This window comes from Acipenser ruthenus, chromosome 3 (genome assembly GCF_902713425.1).
Source record: "Acipenser ruthenus chromosome 3, fAciRut3.2 maternal haplotype, whole genome shotgun sequence".
Lineage (NCBI taxonomy): Eukaryota > Metazoa > Chordata > Actinopteri > Acipenseriformes > Acipenseridae > Acipenser > Acipenser ruthenus.
Genome location: NC_081191.1, coordinates 11,287,839 through 11,308,093, shown reverse-complemented (window position 1 = coordinate 11,308,093; position 20,255 = coordinate 11,287,839). Strand labels below are relative to the sequence as shown.

At 36.5% G+C, this 20,255-nt stretch overlaps 1 protein-coding gene across 7 annotated transcripts in view; it reads left to right on the top strand.

The window, feature by feature from the left end:
• ppp1r9a (protein phosphatase 1, regulatory subunit 9A) overlaps positions 1-18,741 on the top strand; it is a 67,230-nt gene extending 48,489 nt beyond the window's left edge. For 2 of the 7 annotated variants that reach the window (XM_033992488.3, XM_034920866.2), the window contains exons 9-21: positions 1,003-1,232; positions 1,675-1,771; positions 2,641-2,821; positions 7,662-7,819; positions 8,986-9,259; positions 9,666-9,741; positions 10,022-10,105; positions 11,318-11,516; positions 12,908-12,952; positions 13,640-13,753; positions 14,237-14,260; positions 14,555-14,737; positions 16,570-18,741. In XM_033992488.3, coding sequence (XP_033848379.1) covers positions 1,003-1,232; positions 1,675-1,771; positions 2,641-2,821; positions 7,662-7,819; positions 8,986-9,259; positions 9,666-9,741; positions 10,022-10,105; positions 11,318-11,516; positions 12,908-12,952; positions 13,640-13,753; positions 14,237-14,260; positions 14,555-14,737; positions 16,570-16,776 — 1,872 coding nt within the window. In that variant the 3' untranslated portion in view covers positions 16,777-18,741. The remainder of the gene's footprint in view (positions 1-1,002; positions 1,233-1,674; positions 1,772-2,640; positions 2,822-7,661; positions 7,820-8,985; positions 9,260-9,665; positions 9,742-10,021; positions 10,106-11,317; positions 11,517-12,907; positions 12,953-13,639; positions 13,754-14,236; positions 14,261-14,554; positions 14,738-16,569) is intronic. The other 5 variants (XM_033992489.3, XM_033992492.3, XM_033992490.3 and 2 more) reach the window with 5 other exon arrangements.
• Positions 18,742-20,255: the final 1,514 nt, after the last annotated feature.

Sequence of the window (20,255 nt, the reverse complement as noted above, 5' to 3'; positions counted from 1 at the left end):
GGCTGTGATTTCAAAATCTGAACAATATAGATGATACTGCACTGTATACACTAGAAACAGCATGGTAGGCATTATTATTTATTATTATTATTTATTTATTAGCAGACGCCCTTATCCAGGGTGACTTACAATTGTTACAAGATATCACATTATTTTTACACATTATTTTTACATACAATTCCCCATTTATACAGTTGGGTTTTTACTGGAGCAATCTTGGTAAAGTACCTTGCTCAAGGGTACAGCAGCAGTGTCCCCCACCTGGGATTGAAACCACAACCTTCCAGTCAAGAGTCCAGAGGCCTAACCACTACTCCACACTGCTGCCTGTGATTTTTCCACTGGATGAGCTGATTCCAGTGGAAAACTATTTCTAAATTGCAGTCTGTAGGTTTAAAAAAAAAAAAAAAAAAGGCGACAGCGTTGATTACTGCTGTTGTTTGCTCTACTGTATTGCATTCCTGTGCAATACTTGTTCAAATGTGATTTTACAGCCATCTCAAGGAACAGAAGCTCAAAGCAGAAATATAGTTTTCTCTGATATACTTTTATACTGATTCATATAAACTGGAACTGTCTGCTTTCTAAAGAGTAGTCTCTTTGACAGTATAATATTCTCAAGATAAGCACATATCTCATTGCAAATAGATGCGCCAGACTAACTTCCTCAGTGGGTGCTCTTTCAGAAGATGCATTTCCCTTTCTACTGTTAACGCCCAGGGTGGACATTATTTCAGTCAAATCACAATTGTGTGAAAATGCATGTCTTACACCCATGCAGGTAGTGCTGAACATGGTTAAAATCAATAATCTGTATAATATGCATATATTATACAGATTATATATGCATATTATACAGATTATTGTATAAGTAATTTTACTTATTGTATAAGTAAAATTCTGGATTGGGTTTGTCATATGATTAAAGTTCTTAATTTAAAAAATAAAATGTTTGCCACTTATCTGGTCACCAGTTTCATTAGCTTTGTGTTCCTCCTACAGTTGCAGACTGCTGAAAGTGAGAAAGTCCAATGGGAGTGTGAGAAGAACCATCTGAAACAAAGCATTGAGGACAACAAGAGTAGGATGCTGCAGCTGGAGAGTTACTGGATTGAGGCGCAGACTCTCTGCCACACCGTCAACGAGCATCTCAAAGAGACCCAGAGCCAGTACCAGGCCTTGGAGAAGAAATACAACAAAGCAAAGAAACTCATAAAGGACTTTCAGCAAAAGTAATTGACAAGCAACACTGCTATTTGACTAAGATCTTGTGTAGAACATTCATTTGCCAGTGTTATGAAGCAGTAGCTTGCCGACATTTGTAAAAAAAAAAAAAAAAAAGAAAAAAAGAAAAATGCACACGCAGTACTTTACTTTAATTGGTTTAAATATATATATATATATATATATATATATATATATATATATATATATATATATATATTTAGGAAGTGGAATATATTTAATATTTTATTATTATTAATTATTTTACCAGTTGGAAAATTAGTTGTTTCTTGCTAATTTTATACCACTACAGTTTTTTCTATTCGTAATTTTCCTTTTGCCATTGCACATCTTTCAAAATAAGGTCCTAAATCTTCTTCAATGATATGAAGGATTTATCTGCATTTGATTATTTTTCCATTTAGCTGAACTATTTGAATTGTCTGACAGGGAAGTAGATTTTCTCAAACATGAAGAACTTGAAAGGAAGAAGTTTGAAGAGACAGAGAGAGCACACCTGATAGAGATCAAGGGACTGCAAGCCCGGGTAAATAATTCTCTTTGGTAATTTATGGTAATACAAGATAAAAAGAGCTATGTTGTTTTCCATCATGAGTTCATAGGACAGGAGCAAGGACTGTGTGGAGGGCACCACAGGAATTTAAATTAGGAGAGCAGTGCTTGTGACTTAGAAAAGAGGACAAGATTTCCCCTTGGCGCACGTAGAGTCGCCCTTGCGGAGGTGAGACCGAACTGACCGGCATCCAAGGCAGAGAAGCAAACGTTACTTCCCTAAAGGGGGAACGAAATAAGACAGAAATAGCGGACAAATCAAAAGAAGTCCAGAGGTCTCCTATGCTGAGGGAGGTTGGCGTGGACAGACTTCCTAGGCTGAGTAGTGAGCTTCAGTTCCATCAGCCCTAGCTCCTGCCCCCTGAACCACACTTAAAGGTTACAAAAAAGATTTCTGTAAAACAATATGTGGGATACATTAGTCTACTGTACACCTGTGACACAGTGGGACATTCTTTTATTCCTATAAGAATTATATTTGCACAAGACCACTGGTTACTCTACAGTACATAAAGCCAAATAACCAGTGTCCGAAAATTCTTCACACATTGATTCAAACTATGTTTCGATGGAATACTTCATCAGAGCAAGCTTGATCTTTCTAGTCATACTGCCTTATTGGCCTTACTGTTCAGTAAAGGGGAGAGATGGAGATAGTCTTTACAAATGTCTAGTGAACTGCTTATCAGATCGTGATGAAATTTGCTAAAGATATTTATTAGCACAAGTTATTAAATGTGTCACCATTTTATGGGGATTTTACTTTTTAATGAAAGCGCTAATAGTTTTTTGTTTTTTTTTAAATACTGTATATATATATATAGCATGTGCTGCTTCTTACAGATCTCGGATCTGGAGCTGGAACTCCTTAGACTGATGAAGCAAAATGGGACTCAGGTGAACAACAACAATAATATTGCAGAGCGCCAGTCCTCCCATGGGGTTGTGAGGAGAGGTCCTTCACAAGAAGCAATAGAAAGCTTGGAAGGAGGGCAGAAGTCTTGCCAGATTGGCCCAAACGGGGGTGAGTCTAAAATGTAGAAATGTATCGGTTAAACAAAACAGTAACACTTTGGGGGAAATCCAGTAGCCTTTCAATCCAAAGTGACACCATTGTTTTCTGAAAAAGGAAAGAAAATAAATAATGTTTTAGAAAAAAAAATGGTGCTCATGACACTTAGGAGCAAATGACTTTGTGAATTTCCACCTTTAAATTTGAATTGTAAACTGTTTTGTGTTGGTAGGTTGTTTCTCTTAACTTTCACTATACATCAACATGCACTGTTGGCTTGGCTTTTTAGTATTTAGGAAATAATTTAGTACTAGGAAATGCTGAAGTATATATCCTAATTACAATGTGTTGCATTTTGTGGACCTTTAGTTGTGGAATATTGATACAAATGTTGAAATACGTAATTGTGGTGGATGTTCTTCTAGTGTTTTATATTTTTCCCATGTTGGTATTGTGACAGTCATTTTTATAATGTTTTCATATTAAGTAATACTGAAAGAGAAAATCAATTCAAAGACTTCTAGTTGAAACATTTGTCAAAGAATTGTAATAGTTACTTTTAGTATTACTACATATACAGTGCTACCCCGTTATAACATGACCTGTTATAGTACGGAATTGGTTATAACACGGTAAGGTCGGGGCTCCCATTTCCCCCATAATGCAATTTGACTTGCAAACGTTGGGTGAACGTTCCAGATATACAGTACGAAGCATGGCAGGCAGCAAAAAACGAAAATCCTTCTGTTAAAATGAAACGATGCGTGGACAGAGTAAGACAAGGTGAAACTCAAGCAGCAGTTTCAAAAGATATAAATGTTGCAGAATCTACATTGCGTGGATGGCGAAAAGACGAAGACAAAGTAAGAGGTTTTCTTGGTAAGATTGACTCCAAAGAGGGCTGCTCTAGGAAAAAAATGTGCTGTGCTAAAGTTTGAGACAAACTGCTGTGTGAATGTGCTGCTGTGTGAATGTGCTGCTGTGTGAATGTGCTGCTGTGTGAAGGTGCTGCTGTGTGAAGGTGCTGCTGTGTGAAGGTGCTGCTGTGTGAAGGTGCTGCTGTGTGAAGGTGCTGCTGTGAAAGTGCAAGACAGTTTGTTGTTTCTGGTGTGGCCCAGGCTAACGGGCAGAGAATAATTGTCTCAATAAACCGTGGATTCGAGTACCTGCAAACATATGTGTGCCTCCTTCCTTCATTTCCCACCGTATGCTACAATATTAATTTGGCTTGTAGGCATTGTAAATCATTTCAGGAACAAAAATGCCAATATTCATTATAAGGCGAAACACAAATAACGTGGTCTCCTAATTATGGACCCCGACAGCCACATTATAACGGCACTGTACTACCATTGAGTGTTATAGCATGCTCTGACATTTTTTAAACATACATTTTGACATAACTTCTCAAGAGACAGTCCAGGTGAACAATATAAGAATCTGTTCAAAAAACTCATATCGATCTTTAAATAATTTATCAAAAAGAGATGTTATTATATTGTGTTTATTTTTTTTTATGCGGGAGAGGTATTTTAATTTGACGCCAATATCAAAAACTCATAGACCCGGGGTTTTCAATCCTCTCCATATCATTTACATATAATATGCTTCCCTGCATCCATAATGTTTAATCAGCCTAGCATTCAAGCATTCAAAGGCTACATTTGAGAGTGAAGAATGCAGTATTTCATTCTTGCTGGGCTTGGTAGCAAAAATTAACTTGATAGATGAATTATTTGAAAGCAACACACACCCTTGATTTAAAAAGTGTGTTCTAAGCAAGTTAGCTCTTGAGTGTTTCACCACACAGTAGCAGGTCTCAATCTTACCTAATAAATAACCTACAATGTGAATGAAACCTCCGGCATTTTAATAACCCCCATCAGCTCATGCTCAAAAATACAAAATAGGAATGTCAATTGTGTTTTCAGTCAGCACGTATCAAGTAATAATGTAAGCTCCAAAGCTAAGCAAGGAAATGAACTCTCTTGATTACAGACATTAAAAGTGAGGCTACACTTCTTGCCATAACATGTTCAGAGAAGCCCATTGGTTATTTCCTGTGGATTATTGCCTTAAAATATATATTCATTGAAAACCATTGCACAGTAACTAAGCTGCATTATAAAGTGAGTAGCTAGAAAAGGAGGTAATTATTTCCAACTTTTGTTGAAGAATCTAATAATAATAATAAACTTTATTTTATATAGCGCCTTTAAAAGCAACATCTCAAAGCGCTTTACAAACAAACAAACAAACAAACAAATAAACAAACAAAAATAAAAATACATAAAAATGCCTTTCTATAAAAGTAGGTCTTTAAGCTAGATTTAAAAGCATTAAGAGTGGCAGAATCCCTGATCTCTTTAGGAATGGTGCTCCAAAGGGTGCATAACAACAAAAAGCCCTGTCACCCATAGAACGGAGGTGAACAGAGGGAACACATAACAATCCAAGATAGAACGCAGGTGAACAGAGAGAACACATAACAATCCAAGATAGAACGCAGGTGAACAGAGAGAACACATAACAATCCAAGATAGAATGCAGGTGAACAGAGAGAACACATAACAATCCAAGATAGAACGCAGGTGAACAGAGAGAACACATAACAATCCAAGATAGAACGCAGGTGAACAGAGAGAACACATAACAATCCAAGATCAGTTGAGTGAAGGTTGTGTGAAGCGGTGTAGACTGTTAAGAGATCAGATAAATACTGTGGAGCCAAACCATGCAAAGCCTTAAAAGTAAGAAGTAAAATTTTAAAATCAACACGAAACCTGACAGGCAACCGGTGCAGGGATTCCAGAACAGGAGTGATGTGATCCCTGGCACGTGACCTTGTCAGGATACGAGCTGCTGAGTTCTGAACATGTTGTAATTTGGACAGTGTTCTTTTGGAGACGCCTGCAAGCAGAGCATTACAATAATCAATCCTTGAAAAAACAAAAGCATGAACCAGCTTTTCAGCTACAGAAGCAGAAAGCATGGGTCGCACCCTAGTGATGTTTCTAAGGTGGAAAAATGATGCCTTAACACCATTCTGCACATGAGGTTCAAAAGTTAATCCAGGATAAAAAATAACTCCCAAATTTCTCATTTCTAAACTGAAGCATAGTACCATCAACTGACAAGTTTACAGCATTGGTTTTTACGTAACTGGTGGGCAGTGCCTAGCAATATAACCTCCGTCTTGTCACAGTTAAGATGCAGAAAGTTTTGTGACATCCAATTCTTAATATCAGAAATGCAATCAGCAAGCACAGAGGCAGCAACATCAACATCTGATTTAGTATGCACATAAATGTGGGTGTCACCTGCATAAAAATGATAATTCAAGCCTTGTAATCTTAGTATGTGACCAAGGGGAAATATGTAAATACTAAAGAACATCATTTTGGCACCACAGCAGATGATGGTCAAGACAAAAGAGTTGTACAGCAGGTAGGAGAATTTGATAAAACAAATCCAAGATTAAAAGCCAAGGATTTAAAGAAAGATTTAGAAGCATCAGGCATAACAGTGCATGAAAGAACTGTACAGAGGACACAGAACACAGAAGAGTTAACTTAAACCTCACTACAAACCACTTAATCTGAACAGGAATCTGAACTATTCTTCAACAAAATGTTCTGGTCCGTTGAGTCTAAAAAGGGAATTTTTTTTATTTTTTTTTTTTTTTGCACAAATGGACCAAAATATGTTTGGAGAAGAAAGGGGAAAACCTTGTACCTACAGAACATGGAGATGGGTCGATCATGATATGGGGTGTTTTAGCAGTTCAGGGACTGGAGACATTGATGTGATTGAAGATTGAATGAATGCAGCCATGTATCAAAACATTCTACAAAGTAAAATGATACTATCTGCTCGTAGGCTGATTGGCAGACAGTTTATCTTCCAACACGACAACGACCTGAAGCATACAGATAAGTCAACTCTGGAATTCTTAAAGAAAATGAAGATAAAAGTTCTGGAATGGCCTTTGTAATCACCAGATCTCGATCCAATAGAAATGCTTTCGAGCATTGTGTATCCAATCTGTCTGACCAGAAAGGTTTTTTTTTTCTTTTATTTATTTATTTTTATATATTTTATAACACTACAACTATTTTAAACATTGCAGCCTAACATATATTACTAGCCTCATTGTCAATCAAAAAGTCTTTTAAAAGATACAGTTTGAGTATTATTCAATTCAGTAGCATACAGTATTTATTAAGCCATTTTTCTTTAAAGAACTGTTAATTCCTTCATGACACTGAAAATTGGTGTGAGTCAGTTCCAGATTATTAAAGGATAAATCCTTTGGATGTTAAGAGACCAGGGTGTACGCAGGGGCACAGACACTTCGAAAAAAAAAAAATCATTTTCACGATAAATATCTTTTGTCTCATTAATCCTCACCGCAGATTTAGATTTGGTACAAATAATTGTAAACATAAATTGGATTTCAGATGATAACATATACCAGAATGACTTTTTTTTTTTTTTTTGCTTCTGTAGTTTAGTTGTCAATGAACGAGTTAATTTTAGAAATGCAGTGTGTTTGTTAATACTTCTACAGAGAGAGACTAGTCTCAAGTAGAAATCATCTTGTTCAGGAACAACGGTATACAGCCCATTAAGCTTCACTCTGCTGGGAAGAGAAACTATTGATGTTACACTTCAAGCTGCACTGCACAATAACCGTGGTATGCCTCGAGTTACCATGAGTTTACTGCAGTAGCAGGCAGAGTTTCCATGGAATCCACTGTTGCTCCCTCTGTTGTAGCCATTTTATAATTTAGAATACTATAGTGCTTTTGTTTTAAAATTCATCTTCATAAATTTCTTTTACCTTTTGAAGATTTTAATGAAGCCGTCCCTGAAACAGAAAGGCTAGACAGTAATGTGTTGAAGGCACGGGTGCAGCTTTCGGTGAAGAGTAAAAGACACAGGCCCTCACGAGCCAGGCTGCGGGACAGTGTCAGCTCCACTGATGGGGAGGACAGCCTGGAGAGGAGGGTAAGAGACAGAACCTGAAACTGGGTATTAAATATGCAGCTTTTTCAATTCATACAATATTGAAATATGTGCCCGCATTAAAACAGCTGCAGATATTATTCTGCCAGTTGCTATCCTGTACCCCGGAGTTTGAAAACAGCATTACAAATGTAATTTTTGTTTTTCTAGCACCCCTACTTTAATTACATTTCACAAACAAATGCTTAGACTGCAAATGCTCTGCTGTTAACCTCAATCCTGGGAATGTGGTGGTAAAGGTAATTGGCAAAATAAATAAATAAAATATCTTTGAATGTGTCAACTTCCTGTCATGACATCTTCCATACAAAAAAATAAAAAAAATTATTTTGCCATAAATGTACCGAATGAGTTAAAAGAATACTGCCATCTCTTGGTTCAGATAAGATCTGCAGATGAATATTATAATGCAATTGTTTGTGAGGGGATTGTTTTAATCGGGATGTTTTTAATGCTGGCTATTTTTTAAGGTACAACGTAGAACACAATGTACTGTAGCATTGCACTTTAAAGTTTCACCTCACAATTCAAATATTTAATTTCGATGTATTCATGGAAGGGTGTTGAAATGTGGAGGCATATCAGTATGTACAGTCTTCTATGAGATGTAAAAGCTACAATCTCTTGCAATACTGACTTGCAATACCACCTTTTTTTGGTGACACCCTAGTTTTCAGTTCACTGAGCTATGAAATTCAAAGTGACAAGTTAGTCTTACAGTGTTTAATATAGGAAGTAGAGTTTATTTTTGCAAGCTATATGCACTATAAAGACAGCTGAATTAACGCAATTAAACATGCCAGGTGATCTATCATGAGGAACTCACCATTTAAGTGGCACATAAGACAGACACTTTTTTACACTAGTTTCAAGCTGCATCCTTCAGCTCAGCTTCAGAGATAATTATTGTATTTTTAAACAAGTCCCCTCTCCTGTCCGCCTCCACTGTAGATTGAACCTGCTTGGCAATCAGATCTGGCTGAGTGTTTTAGAAAAGCTACAGGCAGCTTCATTAAAATTAAGATTGTACGATGTCAGCAAGTGTTCACTTACCAACACAGTTTTCTAAATTATTTAACCCTTATCTGCTCTTAACCCGATATCCAAAAGAACATGATTGATATGTTCTTGTTAACTTACTTCCTCAGGCTTCAGATGGTTCTGGCAGTCCCTTGCACAGTGCCAGGTCCCCTCTCCCTGTGACTCTGAGAACATGTTCACCTCCATCAGACTCAGACGCCTCCACCCTGTCCTCTGCGGCCCTCTCATCTGAATGTACACCAAAAAACCAAGTGAAAGGGCAAGAGCAGGCTGGGAATACTTACAGAGAGACATTTGTAGACACGCCCACTTCACCCCCCTTCAAGTCATGCTGCAGCTCGGATGCATCTCTGCACCGTCATCCACAGCAGAATAAAGAAGGTATTTAAATCTTCTAAAAGGGCACCTGCAGATGCATTGTGTGCCTCCCTTTTTTAATACAATAAATGATGCCAGTTCAAGTTTCTATTGAGTTTCCGCTGGCTTGAAGTGTTTTTTTTTTTTTTTTTAATAAGTTTGGTAAACTGAATTTGCTTTTAATACGCCACAACATATTAATTGCAAACACACAAATTACTCCTAAAATTGACTTCACATACCTTTATATACCTTTATATGGTACCTAAACTGTACGTGCAGCATTTAAGATTACACATTATACCTGCCTTACTATATTAAAATACATTTAAATTATACATTTTTACTTGTAATAAGTTTCTTTTTCTTTGTTCATCTAGTTGCTGTTGTTAGTAATCTGACTGTGTGTTGAACATATCTGACTTTGCAGATCTTCAGTCTCCAGTGCTTTCCAGTCCTTCCCTCGGACAGGAAGAAAAGACAAAAAGAAAGCTTATTGACCTTGGGTAACATATTCAATTCATACCTGAGCTATTCCTTTACTCACAATCTTAATTGAATGCAGAACGAGGGTTACTCGTGAAAAGGCATGCAGTTGACCTCATGCAGAGTATTAATACAAATTAAAAAAGGTTTTGTAATATACTGGTCAGTAAGAAATAAATAATAATAATAATAATAATAATACTGACAGTGTCATTAAGTTAGAAGAGGAATTAAGAGCTGTATCAACAGACTGCACTTGTAATGAAGTTTGGTTTGAGTGAGTTTGCTGTGTAATCACAGGGCTCCCCAGCGATGGAGCTCTGGCAAAGGGAAGAAGGGGAGCGAGAATGGTAAAGAAACTAAAAGGTTGTCATCTGGAAGCAGGTATGTAGGAAAGGCATCAGCTCTTACATCAGAACTGTGAGGGTATCGGTACACGTAGAAACAGGGCTGGAAGTATATCAAAACAGCTGCTTTATTAACATTTACTGTAATCAGTAAACTAGGAATATTAATCCATAAAGCATTTTTTTATCATTTCGACAATCGCATGCTTATGCCTTCACTCAGTAAGTCTACATTTGCCAGCAAGCTGCATCTCCTTTTATTCATTAGAAGCCACTGCCGTTTCTCAGCTCTTTCTAACTTCACTTACAGTATTTTGCTGTGTTGTTTTGATACATGCGTTATTGGTTTTAAAAATCAGGGATTCGATTTCTGTCTGGTTTATCATTTTGTCACACTATTTTGTTATGCAGTCCTGGTTCATATTTTGTTAATGCAGTTCTGATTCGTAGAGCTACTTGTGCAGGTTTATGCTACTAGAAATGGTGGTGATGGGGTGTTGAAAACATCATGATGAAGCAGGAACTCAGTATCACTTATTTGGAAAGATTAGTCACAGGTTCCCTTGATTTGTTCTGCTGGTGGATTCTACAGCTATGGCCAAAAGTTTTGCATCACCCTATAGAATTAACTAATTTTGCTTCACAAAGTCAAATGAAACCTGGTGAATAAGGTTACATTAACATATTTCATTACATACCGCTTTGGAGTTTTCCATATAAACGAAAAACTGACAAAAATTGAAAAATGTGACATTTCAAAATCTAACATGAAAAACTGTACTACTATTATGGCTTCTGGTAGATTTTTACCATGAAAATTATGTTCATATAGTTTTAGCTTATTATTATTTATTTCTTAGCAGACGCCCTTATCCAGTTATATAAATAACTGAGATAAAAAAATGCAATTCTGTTATGTTGACTGCTAATAGTGTCCACATATCAGCCTTAGATGCTATATCTCAGGAGGAGGCTGTGTGGTCCAGTGGTTAAAGAAAAGGCCTTGTAACCAGGAGGTCCCCGGTTCAAATCCCACCTCAGCCACTGACTCATTGTGTGACCCTGAGCAAGTCACTTAACCTCCTTGTGCTCCGTCTTTCGGGTGAGACGTAATTGTAAGTGACTCTGCAGCTGATGCATAGTTCGCACACCCTAGTCTCTGTAAGTCGCCTTGGATAAAGGCGTCTGCTAAATAAACAAATAATAATAATAACAATAGTAACATATTGTCCTAAAAACATATCTCTAGGGCATCTAAAGAGACCCAGGAACGCTCAATGAGTACAACCTCCTCAGAGGGAGCGACCTCCTCCCCCCTGCGCCCTTGTGTACCGCTCCCCTGGTTTGGAGAAGGGGCCAAGGATTCTGCATCATCAAGCAACTTTCCCTCTCCCACTAGTTCGACGGAGCCTTCCTCTGAAAACAGCCTAGAAAAACACAAAGCCAAGGTATGGAAATATATAAATACATTGTGGACACCAATTCAGTCTGACTGGCAACCTCTAAATCTTTTTTGAGATACTGTTCCCAGTACACTTTCGGCACCATCTTATAATGAAACTACAGTAAATTGCGTGTGGTTTCTATAAAACAAAATACATGTGTGTATTAATAGTATGTAAACACACACACACACACACACATACTGTGTGTGTGTGTGTGTGTGTGTGTATATATATATATATATATATATATACACACACACACATACAGTCAACTCTCATTAATACAAATGTCAAGGGACCAGCCAGAAAATTAAATCGTATTATCAGTAATTATTATTATTATTATCCTCCAGAGTCAAATCCAAATGCATACTGTCAGTTTTTTTTTTTTTATTGAAGCTACATTAACACTGAAATCAAATATCAATTACAGAACAAAGAAAAGTATTATACATTTAAAAGTACTGTGCATTTTATTGAAAATACAGTTGTAAGTGAACTTTTAAAAAGTATACATTGCAAATTATAACTGTAATTGAAATCTGTATGTCCCAGCAGCTGTGCTAATTTCTCAGCTTTGTGTCTCATAGTGAGTCGATATACAGGCACATTCTGATCATGGGCATTTTTAAACCACAAAACCAAGGTGTCCTCAACATTCAGGGTATTGAACAAATTGGAAATGCTGACGACTTGCATCCACAGTTTGCTGTTCATAGGCCTGTACTATTGTATCCTGGTTTTTCAGAATGGTTGAGAAAGTGTTCGCAGGAATGTTGAAATCAACCTCTTGTACAGTGGTAAAATATCCAACACTTTCAACACCTACACATTTGTCTGCAAGGATAATGCAATTTGTTTTCATGGGAATGGCAGTGATGCATGAGCACTGTGGCAACTAGAAAGCTTTGTCTGTGCAACTCGAAATGCATCCTAGCATCAGTAGTCTAAAACACAGTAAAGACGCGGTAATCTGGATGCAAGTTAATACATTTTCCCAATGTCCTTTGCACTCAGCTGTTCTGCATTTCCCAATGTCCATTGCACTCAGCTGTTCTACATTTCCCAATGTCCTTTGCACTCAGCTGTTCTACATTTCCCAATGTCCTTTGCACTCAGCTGTTCGATCTAGGGCAACTCATTTATTCCAATTTGTCTTCTCTGGGGGGGTTCCAAAATAATTTGCACTAACAGGAAATGCATGTTAAGTGAATTTGTATTGTAAGAAGTAATTTACAATAAACAACTGTTAAATTTGTCCAGGGCCATGTAGAAAATTCATCGTATCAGAAAATGTGTTTAATTCAAGTTCATTTTAATGATAATTGACTTAATAATCGACTGTGTATGTTTTACATACTGTAGTCGTGTGAATGAATGTTTCTTTCTAACAGAGAGTCCTGCACTGGCCATATTTCTTCTCATATTCATATAACTTGGTATTGTATTTATTCTTGTTTTTGCTGTTCCCTTCAGTCACTAACGCTAATGAAAAAACGTGCTAATCAAGTATAATTTGATTTGAAATGACATTCTTAATTTTAAATAAATAAATAAATCGGTGTGGATATTAGAAAAGTTCAAATCAACAGTCGATTTCCAATAATTGCCAAACCTGTTGCTTTTTTATGCATTTTTTTTAAAGGTTATATAAGGACCTTTTTATTTTATTGTGTTACATGTTTCTATGTGTTGCTACATCTGTTTAAGTAAGGTGTGTGTATTATTTTAATTATTTTTTTTACATTTTGACCACTTTTTTAATTTTTAAATTGCATTCCCTGCCTCAAGATGGCTTCACATGTACCTGCATGGACCTCTCAGAACTACATTTCCTATCATCTTCCTGCTCACTGGTAAATCCATCTCAGTTAGACATGTGAGCAGGAGGGTGATGGGAAATGTAGTTCTGAGAGGTCCATGCAGGTACATGTGAAGCCATCTTGAGGCAGGGAATGTAATTTAAAAGTTTTAAACAGTAAAACAATACACACACTTTACATAAACAGTTGTAGCAACACATGGGAACATGTAACACAATAAAATAAAAAGGTCCTTATATACTCTTTAAGAAACTGTTTATACTAATGATTTTTTTAAAATAATTTTTGTTCAATTTTTCACAGAATTTCAATGATGATTTAAGTCCCAGTAGCACAAGCTCTACAAATGTTGATGGTTTGGTAGCAGAACCTAAAATAACAGGTCGATCGCACACCTTGGTTTTGTCATCGGATGAGGTGAATATGCACATTCTCTGAATATCGCATCAACCCTTCCCTCCAATCAGCATGAGCAAGCGGGTACCGTGGCAACACTTTGAAACCACTTCTGAACATTCCAGAATGAGGTCAGCAATTTCAATCTGTGCCTGAACAAGTGGGGTGCCTGACCAGTAGGTGTCGCTGAAGAGCAATGAGGTGAACTAAACCCAGTAGACTTTCCTTCACAAACCCTGGGTCTCTCCCAGCTACGATTGTCAAAACCAGGATTCAAACTAGCAACCTCCTGATCATGTGACCCAGCCTGCACTCATGCCTTACCTCTATAAAATGTTTATCATGTTTTTGTTTGTGTCTTTATATTCTCTGTTCTACTTTCCTGGATATATCAGTGTCCCACTCTTTGTTCTGTTGCTACGCTGTTCCTGTTCTATTTTTCTGTTTCTATTTCTGTTTGTCCTGATAACCCTGTTCCTCTCATTCTTTCCGGCTGCCTCTCAGAGCTTGGATATGATAGATGATGAGGTGAGATACTGACCAATACTGACTGTGTTTTGCATCATCCCATTGCATACTGTACATATGCTATCCCCAAGGCAATAGTGCCTGCACAATCCTTCACCCTTGACTGCTATATGTAATTATTCTATGTGTTTAAAAGAAAAACCTTAGTCAGGTTTGGAAAACCACAGCTTTTGAAAACCACTCAAACACTTCATGTTTTGTACTTCCATAAATATTGGTCTTCTGAAGTCATGCTTAAACCAGGTTGGTGTATACAGGATATGTTTTTGGCTGTTTTTCACTGTATGCGTACAGATTCTTGATGAGGGACAGTCACCCAAACACAACCAGTGGCAGAATCGAGCTGTTCTCGAATGGAGCTGCCAGCAGGTTTCACATTGGTTGATGGGACTAAACTTGGAACAACACATACCAGAGTTCACTGCCAAAAACATTGATGGGGAGGAGCTTCTTCAGCTAGATGGGAGCAAACTGAAGGTATTGATGTTTATATATTCATTCTTTATGTGGTCTTTTTCATAAATTCCTTCTTCAATTTCAGTATCTCCCATATGGTATTTATAATGCACATTTTTATTGCCTGTGTGCAATACCTTACACTTTTCTGTACTTTTAATCAATACTTTCTGATTAATTAATTAATCCATATGCATGCATTTCCTTGAATCTCTACAGCATTCAGTTTGTGAATTAATCTTTTATGCAGGACTTTGACAAAAGCTTTCTGGAAATCTAAATAAACTGGATAGGAACAGGTCAGCATGTGGGGCATGTTGTTTGTATCCTCCTTTGTAAAAACTTGTGAAAAGTAATCATTTAATATAGTTGCTAATTTTCTTTTCTTCATCTTTGTTTTTGCCATTTGTATCTCTTAGACATTTTAACTTCTCATTGAATGTTCTTTTGCTGTTATAATATTGGAAAAACATTTTGGAATTGGTTTTAGCCCCCTTAGCAATGCTCATTTCTATCTCTCTCTTGGCCTTTCTAACTTCCTTTTTGAGTTGTGTTGGCAGTTCCAGGCCTCTTTCTGTGTACTTTGTTCTTGGTCCCTTTTAAACACTCTGTAAAGTGCCTTTTTCCTCTGAATATATTTTTAATTGATCTATTAAACCATTTGGGCCATTTAGTTTTAGATTTTGATTTGTCTACTTTTGGGATGTAATTGTTTTGTGCCTCTAGTACTACATTTTTGAAAAATAGCCATCCTTTTTCTGTAGATGTTTTCTCTATTTTATTCCAGTCTACTGTTAGTCTCTGTTTCATTCCTTTATAGTTTGCCTTTTTAAAATTGTGAACTTTAGCTTTTAGTTGTTAATTTGGGGTTTTTAAAAAGCACTTTAAATGAGATCATGTTGTGATCTGAGTTTGCCAATGGTTCTCTGACCTCTGTTTTAGTTATTCTGTCTTTGTTATTTGAAAAGACTAAATCAAGGCATGCCTCCCCTCTAGTCGGTGACTTGACTAATTGCGTTAGGAAGCAGTCATTTGTCATTTCTACCATTTCAATTTCGTCTGTCGGGCTCCCCACCGGGTTTTCCCATTTTATATGGGTGAAGTTGAAATCCTCCTTTTAATATGGCTTCTCCTTTGCTGCACGCATTTCTAATGTCATTATATAACAGATTATTTTGCTTGGCACCTGAATTTGGCGGTCTATAGCCCTTTGAATTTTTGTCCATTATTCTGACCCATATTGATTCTCCGTTGTTTTTTTCTTCCAGATTTAAGGCCTGGGCTTTAAGACTATTTTTGATGTATAGCGCTACCCCTCCGCCTCTTCTGTCCTGCCTGTCTTTCGTATACAGTGTATACCCACTAATATTCGTGTCCATCACTGTCGGAGAACCAAGTTTCTGTAACACCTATCACATTGTAGTTACTTGTTAGTGCAGTAGCTTCAAGTTCTGAGACTTCTAGCATTTAGATAAATACATTTAATGGCTATCTTACCTGAGTTGTTGCCCTTGTTTTGATGTAGTCTCCCTGCTGTTTTTTGTTCATTTCTCCCCCCTTTCCTTTCTAGTTTAAATGCTTCTGAACCTCCTTGAGGATTCTTTCTCCGAGTAGATTGGTACAGATCAGGGCTGCTGCAAAGCCATGCCACACAAGCAATGCGTGCTACGCTGAGAGATGCGCTTTTTTATTATTATTACTAACCGAAAATCTTTAATTTGTTGCTAACATAATAATTACTGGGACAAAACTGTAAAGAAATAGATCAAGTAAAACATAAATTTAATGTGGTGGATTGATTTATAATACTTCTCTCGTAAGATTTTTTAGTGCTGTGTTTTCTCTGCTTTCAGTCCCTTGGTGTGACTACTTCACAAGACCGAGTACTCCTCAAAAAGAAAATTAAAGACCTGAGGGTATTCATGGACAAGGCTCGCAAGACCAGAGAGAAACTGGAAAAGCACAGGGAAAAGCTACGCAAGAAAGAACAAGAGCACCTGCAGAAGCAAGCTAAAGCAGGCAAGCCCTTAGCAGGACCAACAGAGGGCAGCACTGAGTAAAACTTCAACCGCACTCGTACAGTATTTGCTGTTTACAAGAAACGGGGCAAGATCTGAAGAGAGAGACTATTTTTTTCCCCAGTCAACTGTGCTTTTGAGGATTGTGATACCTAAAAGACAAACCTGGACTTTCTTAATACTACAGTATTACTAATGATCTTACAAATACAACTTAGGGGTGAGGTGGAAATTCAGATGTCCTTCTATTGCTTCGGTTATTTTATTTTAATTTAAAAAAAAGAAAAAAATTAAAACAACTTACAGATTGATCACCAGGTCGGCCCACTTTTTAGATTTTTGCTGCAATTTCTTGTGCTCAGTTGTATGTCTTTAAATGACCTTTAGCTGCAGTTGGACTTTTGGAACAGGGTTGATCCCCTCACAATCATCCTACATCAGCTTCATCAGGAAGCCAACCAAGCAACAGCAAGGTGAACTGCCTCTTTATGAAAGTGCAGTAGAGTTTCTTCATGTTGGGGTGATCTTACCATCTGTACCAGTATCTCAACAGTGTACATGAACTGTATTTGTTAACTAATACTATTACTGGATTACTGTTCTGAATTATACTGTATGTCTTGATTCAGTGGTCTGTGTTATACTTTTGTCTTAATTGAAACAATGTGGTATCATTTTAGTAAGATAGAAATTGTAAAAATGGCATGTTCACAATATTGTACATGTATATCTGAGTAACTCTGGTGTCTATCAATATGAGCTTGCTGGTGTTCTGTAAATGACAAAGCTGGTACCCGTGGGGTCATTTTCATGTTTGTTTTTTAATTTAAAAGTACAGGTCTGGTCTTTTAATAATGTGTTTTACTACGATTCTTAAAAGCGTAATCCCCTGTCTGTAAATTGCTATAATTGTATTACTTGTTCTTGCAATTGTTAACAAACATTATCACCCTTGTTTATATATTTTTTTCATTTCTATTATTTTAATTTTCAAATTGCTTGATTTATTTTAAACTGATGGATCAATTGCATAGCAAATATAAGTCTTAAGACAAAGATTGTGGATATTAATGGTTTTACATGTGTTAGTCATGAAGCAATATTGATGGACGTCTGGAGGATGTTGCCTGGTATGCATTGAGTCAACCTCTTACTTGTATATATCCCCAGTCCATGCGTTTGTTCTTACTGAATTCTGAGCAGACACAAGTCATTTGCACAGCTCTGTGGGTTTACTATTATTGTTTTCTGTCTGCTGTTCATTTTTTCATAGTGAGGTGCAGCTGACATAACACTTTAATATGCTTAAGCTTAATGGTATTTAAATTACACTGGAGCAATCTGCAGGTGCAAACAAAGGGTTTGAGGGAATTGATGAAAAAAAAAGTCAAGTTTACTTCAGAAGTTCTAATTAATAAAGCTGAATGTTTTAAAAAGCTGAGTCACATGTTTAAGCGTACATGGATCAATTTACACAGTATATCTCAAACCATACCAACTTTTTAAAGCTATTTAAGTGATTATTTGTTTTTAAGTGTAAGAGGAGCTACATATTCAGAATGCTAATTTATTTCTTAGCAGATCCAGGGGGACTTATAGTTGTTTCAAAATATCACATTATAGATAAGAGCAGTTTATGAAATACAAATAAATGATGAGGCCTGTCGAGTTGTTTATCATAGAATTGGGAATTTTCACCTCCGAGTTCACTGCACTTAAAAACAAATTGTTGCTTTTATATACCATTACTTTATATAAAAAAGAAACCTTAAAAAACGTGTTCTACTTACTTTCTTTAGCTTTTTTTGTTATTGTATACCTGAATAAACCAAGACCTTTTTTCTCTGCTTTCTTCTGTGGTAGTCTCCATGGTTGCCATAGTGGTAGAATTTGTTTTCCCGCTTAAACTAGTTCCATTTCATACACTACAGAAATCACAAGCTGTTGACATAACTGATTGTAACGGAGTGATCCGATTGGTTTAATTGGTTGTGATGGTGTATAATAGTTAATATACTTTTGTTTGTCTGAAATAATCATTGTAGCCCACTGCAAGAAGTGCTTGAGTGTTCATATGAAGCTTTTCAGCAGTCAGCAGCAGGTGTCATTCAGTGTGTTTACATGAGCATACTAATTCCGATATCAAGTCATGTAAACACAGTTTTCGGAAAATGTATCGGAATATTCCGAAAGTCAGTTTTCGGAAAAACCGCACCTAGAAATTTCAGATTAAACTCCGAAAACTAACAAAACCCACTTTTCGGAAAACTTATTCTGATAGCGTACTGCACATGTGCAAACTTTGACCTTCATTCTGCGCGTGGTTTTAGAAAACAGAAAAAAAATAATAATCTGTAGTCAGATTGCATGCATCCATTTGTCTAGTTAGGGATAAAGTAATACATTTGTTAAAGTCTGTATGTATTTGTTAATAGCCCATACTGAATCCATGTATACAGTTGGATTCTAATTAAGAAAATCAGTTTTCTGAAAACATTAGTTTTCAGAAAACGCTTTGTCATGTAAACGTACTGATTGATACTTGCAGTTCCGTGATTGAGTATTAAGAGATTGACTGACCTCAACAGAAAGCAATGACAGAGCAGTGCTCAGTTTTGTATAATACACTGTGTGGTACAGGTACTGTATATAGGCAGTTGTGTAGATGTAACAATCTGGATATATTTTGTTAAAAACCGTACCTACTGAAGATAAATTGGGATAAAACACTCATAATGTATGGGTAACTGTTACCAGAAAGTATTCTATCGTTTGACTGAAAATACAACTTAGGCAATTTAGTGTGAACATTACATGATTTGTATACGTTGCAGTCGGCTTGTTTTCAGCCAAGCATTATTAGATCTGAAAAGAGGAATAGACAGCTACAAAGAAATGCACCGAAAGTGTTTGTTAGTTTTTTTTTAGTTTTTTTTTTAACTTGGTGTAATAGAAGCCAGATCATTTTTGGCAAATTTGTAAAAACAGCATGTTAGCATTACAACAAATGTGTAATTATTTGTATATTTTCTTAATTGTTAATTATTTGCACGAAGGAACTATACAGTAGGTGCCAACCCCAAACTAGTTTCTTACAATCTCCTAAAAGCCTGTGATTTACTAGTTTGTGTTCCTTTGTAAATAATCCTTCTGACGATGAGTAACATGTCAAAGAAAAACAGTAAAAGTTAATTTAAAATAAAAATGTGTAGTTTTGTATTTTTATGTAGCAGGAAAAAAAGGAGCAGGCTGCATAACAAATGATGTTATAGTATCAGATTCCAGAGGTAAACGTCTTCATTAAATAACTACTGAGTCTGCTGCATTTACTCACTCTGCATGTTCATTCATTCATACATGTTACCTGTTTTTGTTAATAAATAGCATAAGTAATATTAAGAGTAAAGAAAAACTGAATGAAGACATGAATGAAGAATTGTAGCATGCAGGGGACGTTATTTGGCAGCAGCAGGGGGGTGAGATGCTTCTTAAAACATGGCAATGGTATTCATACAACACTT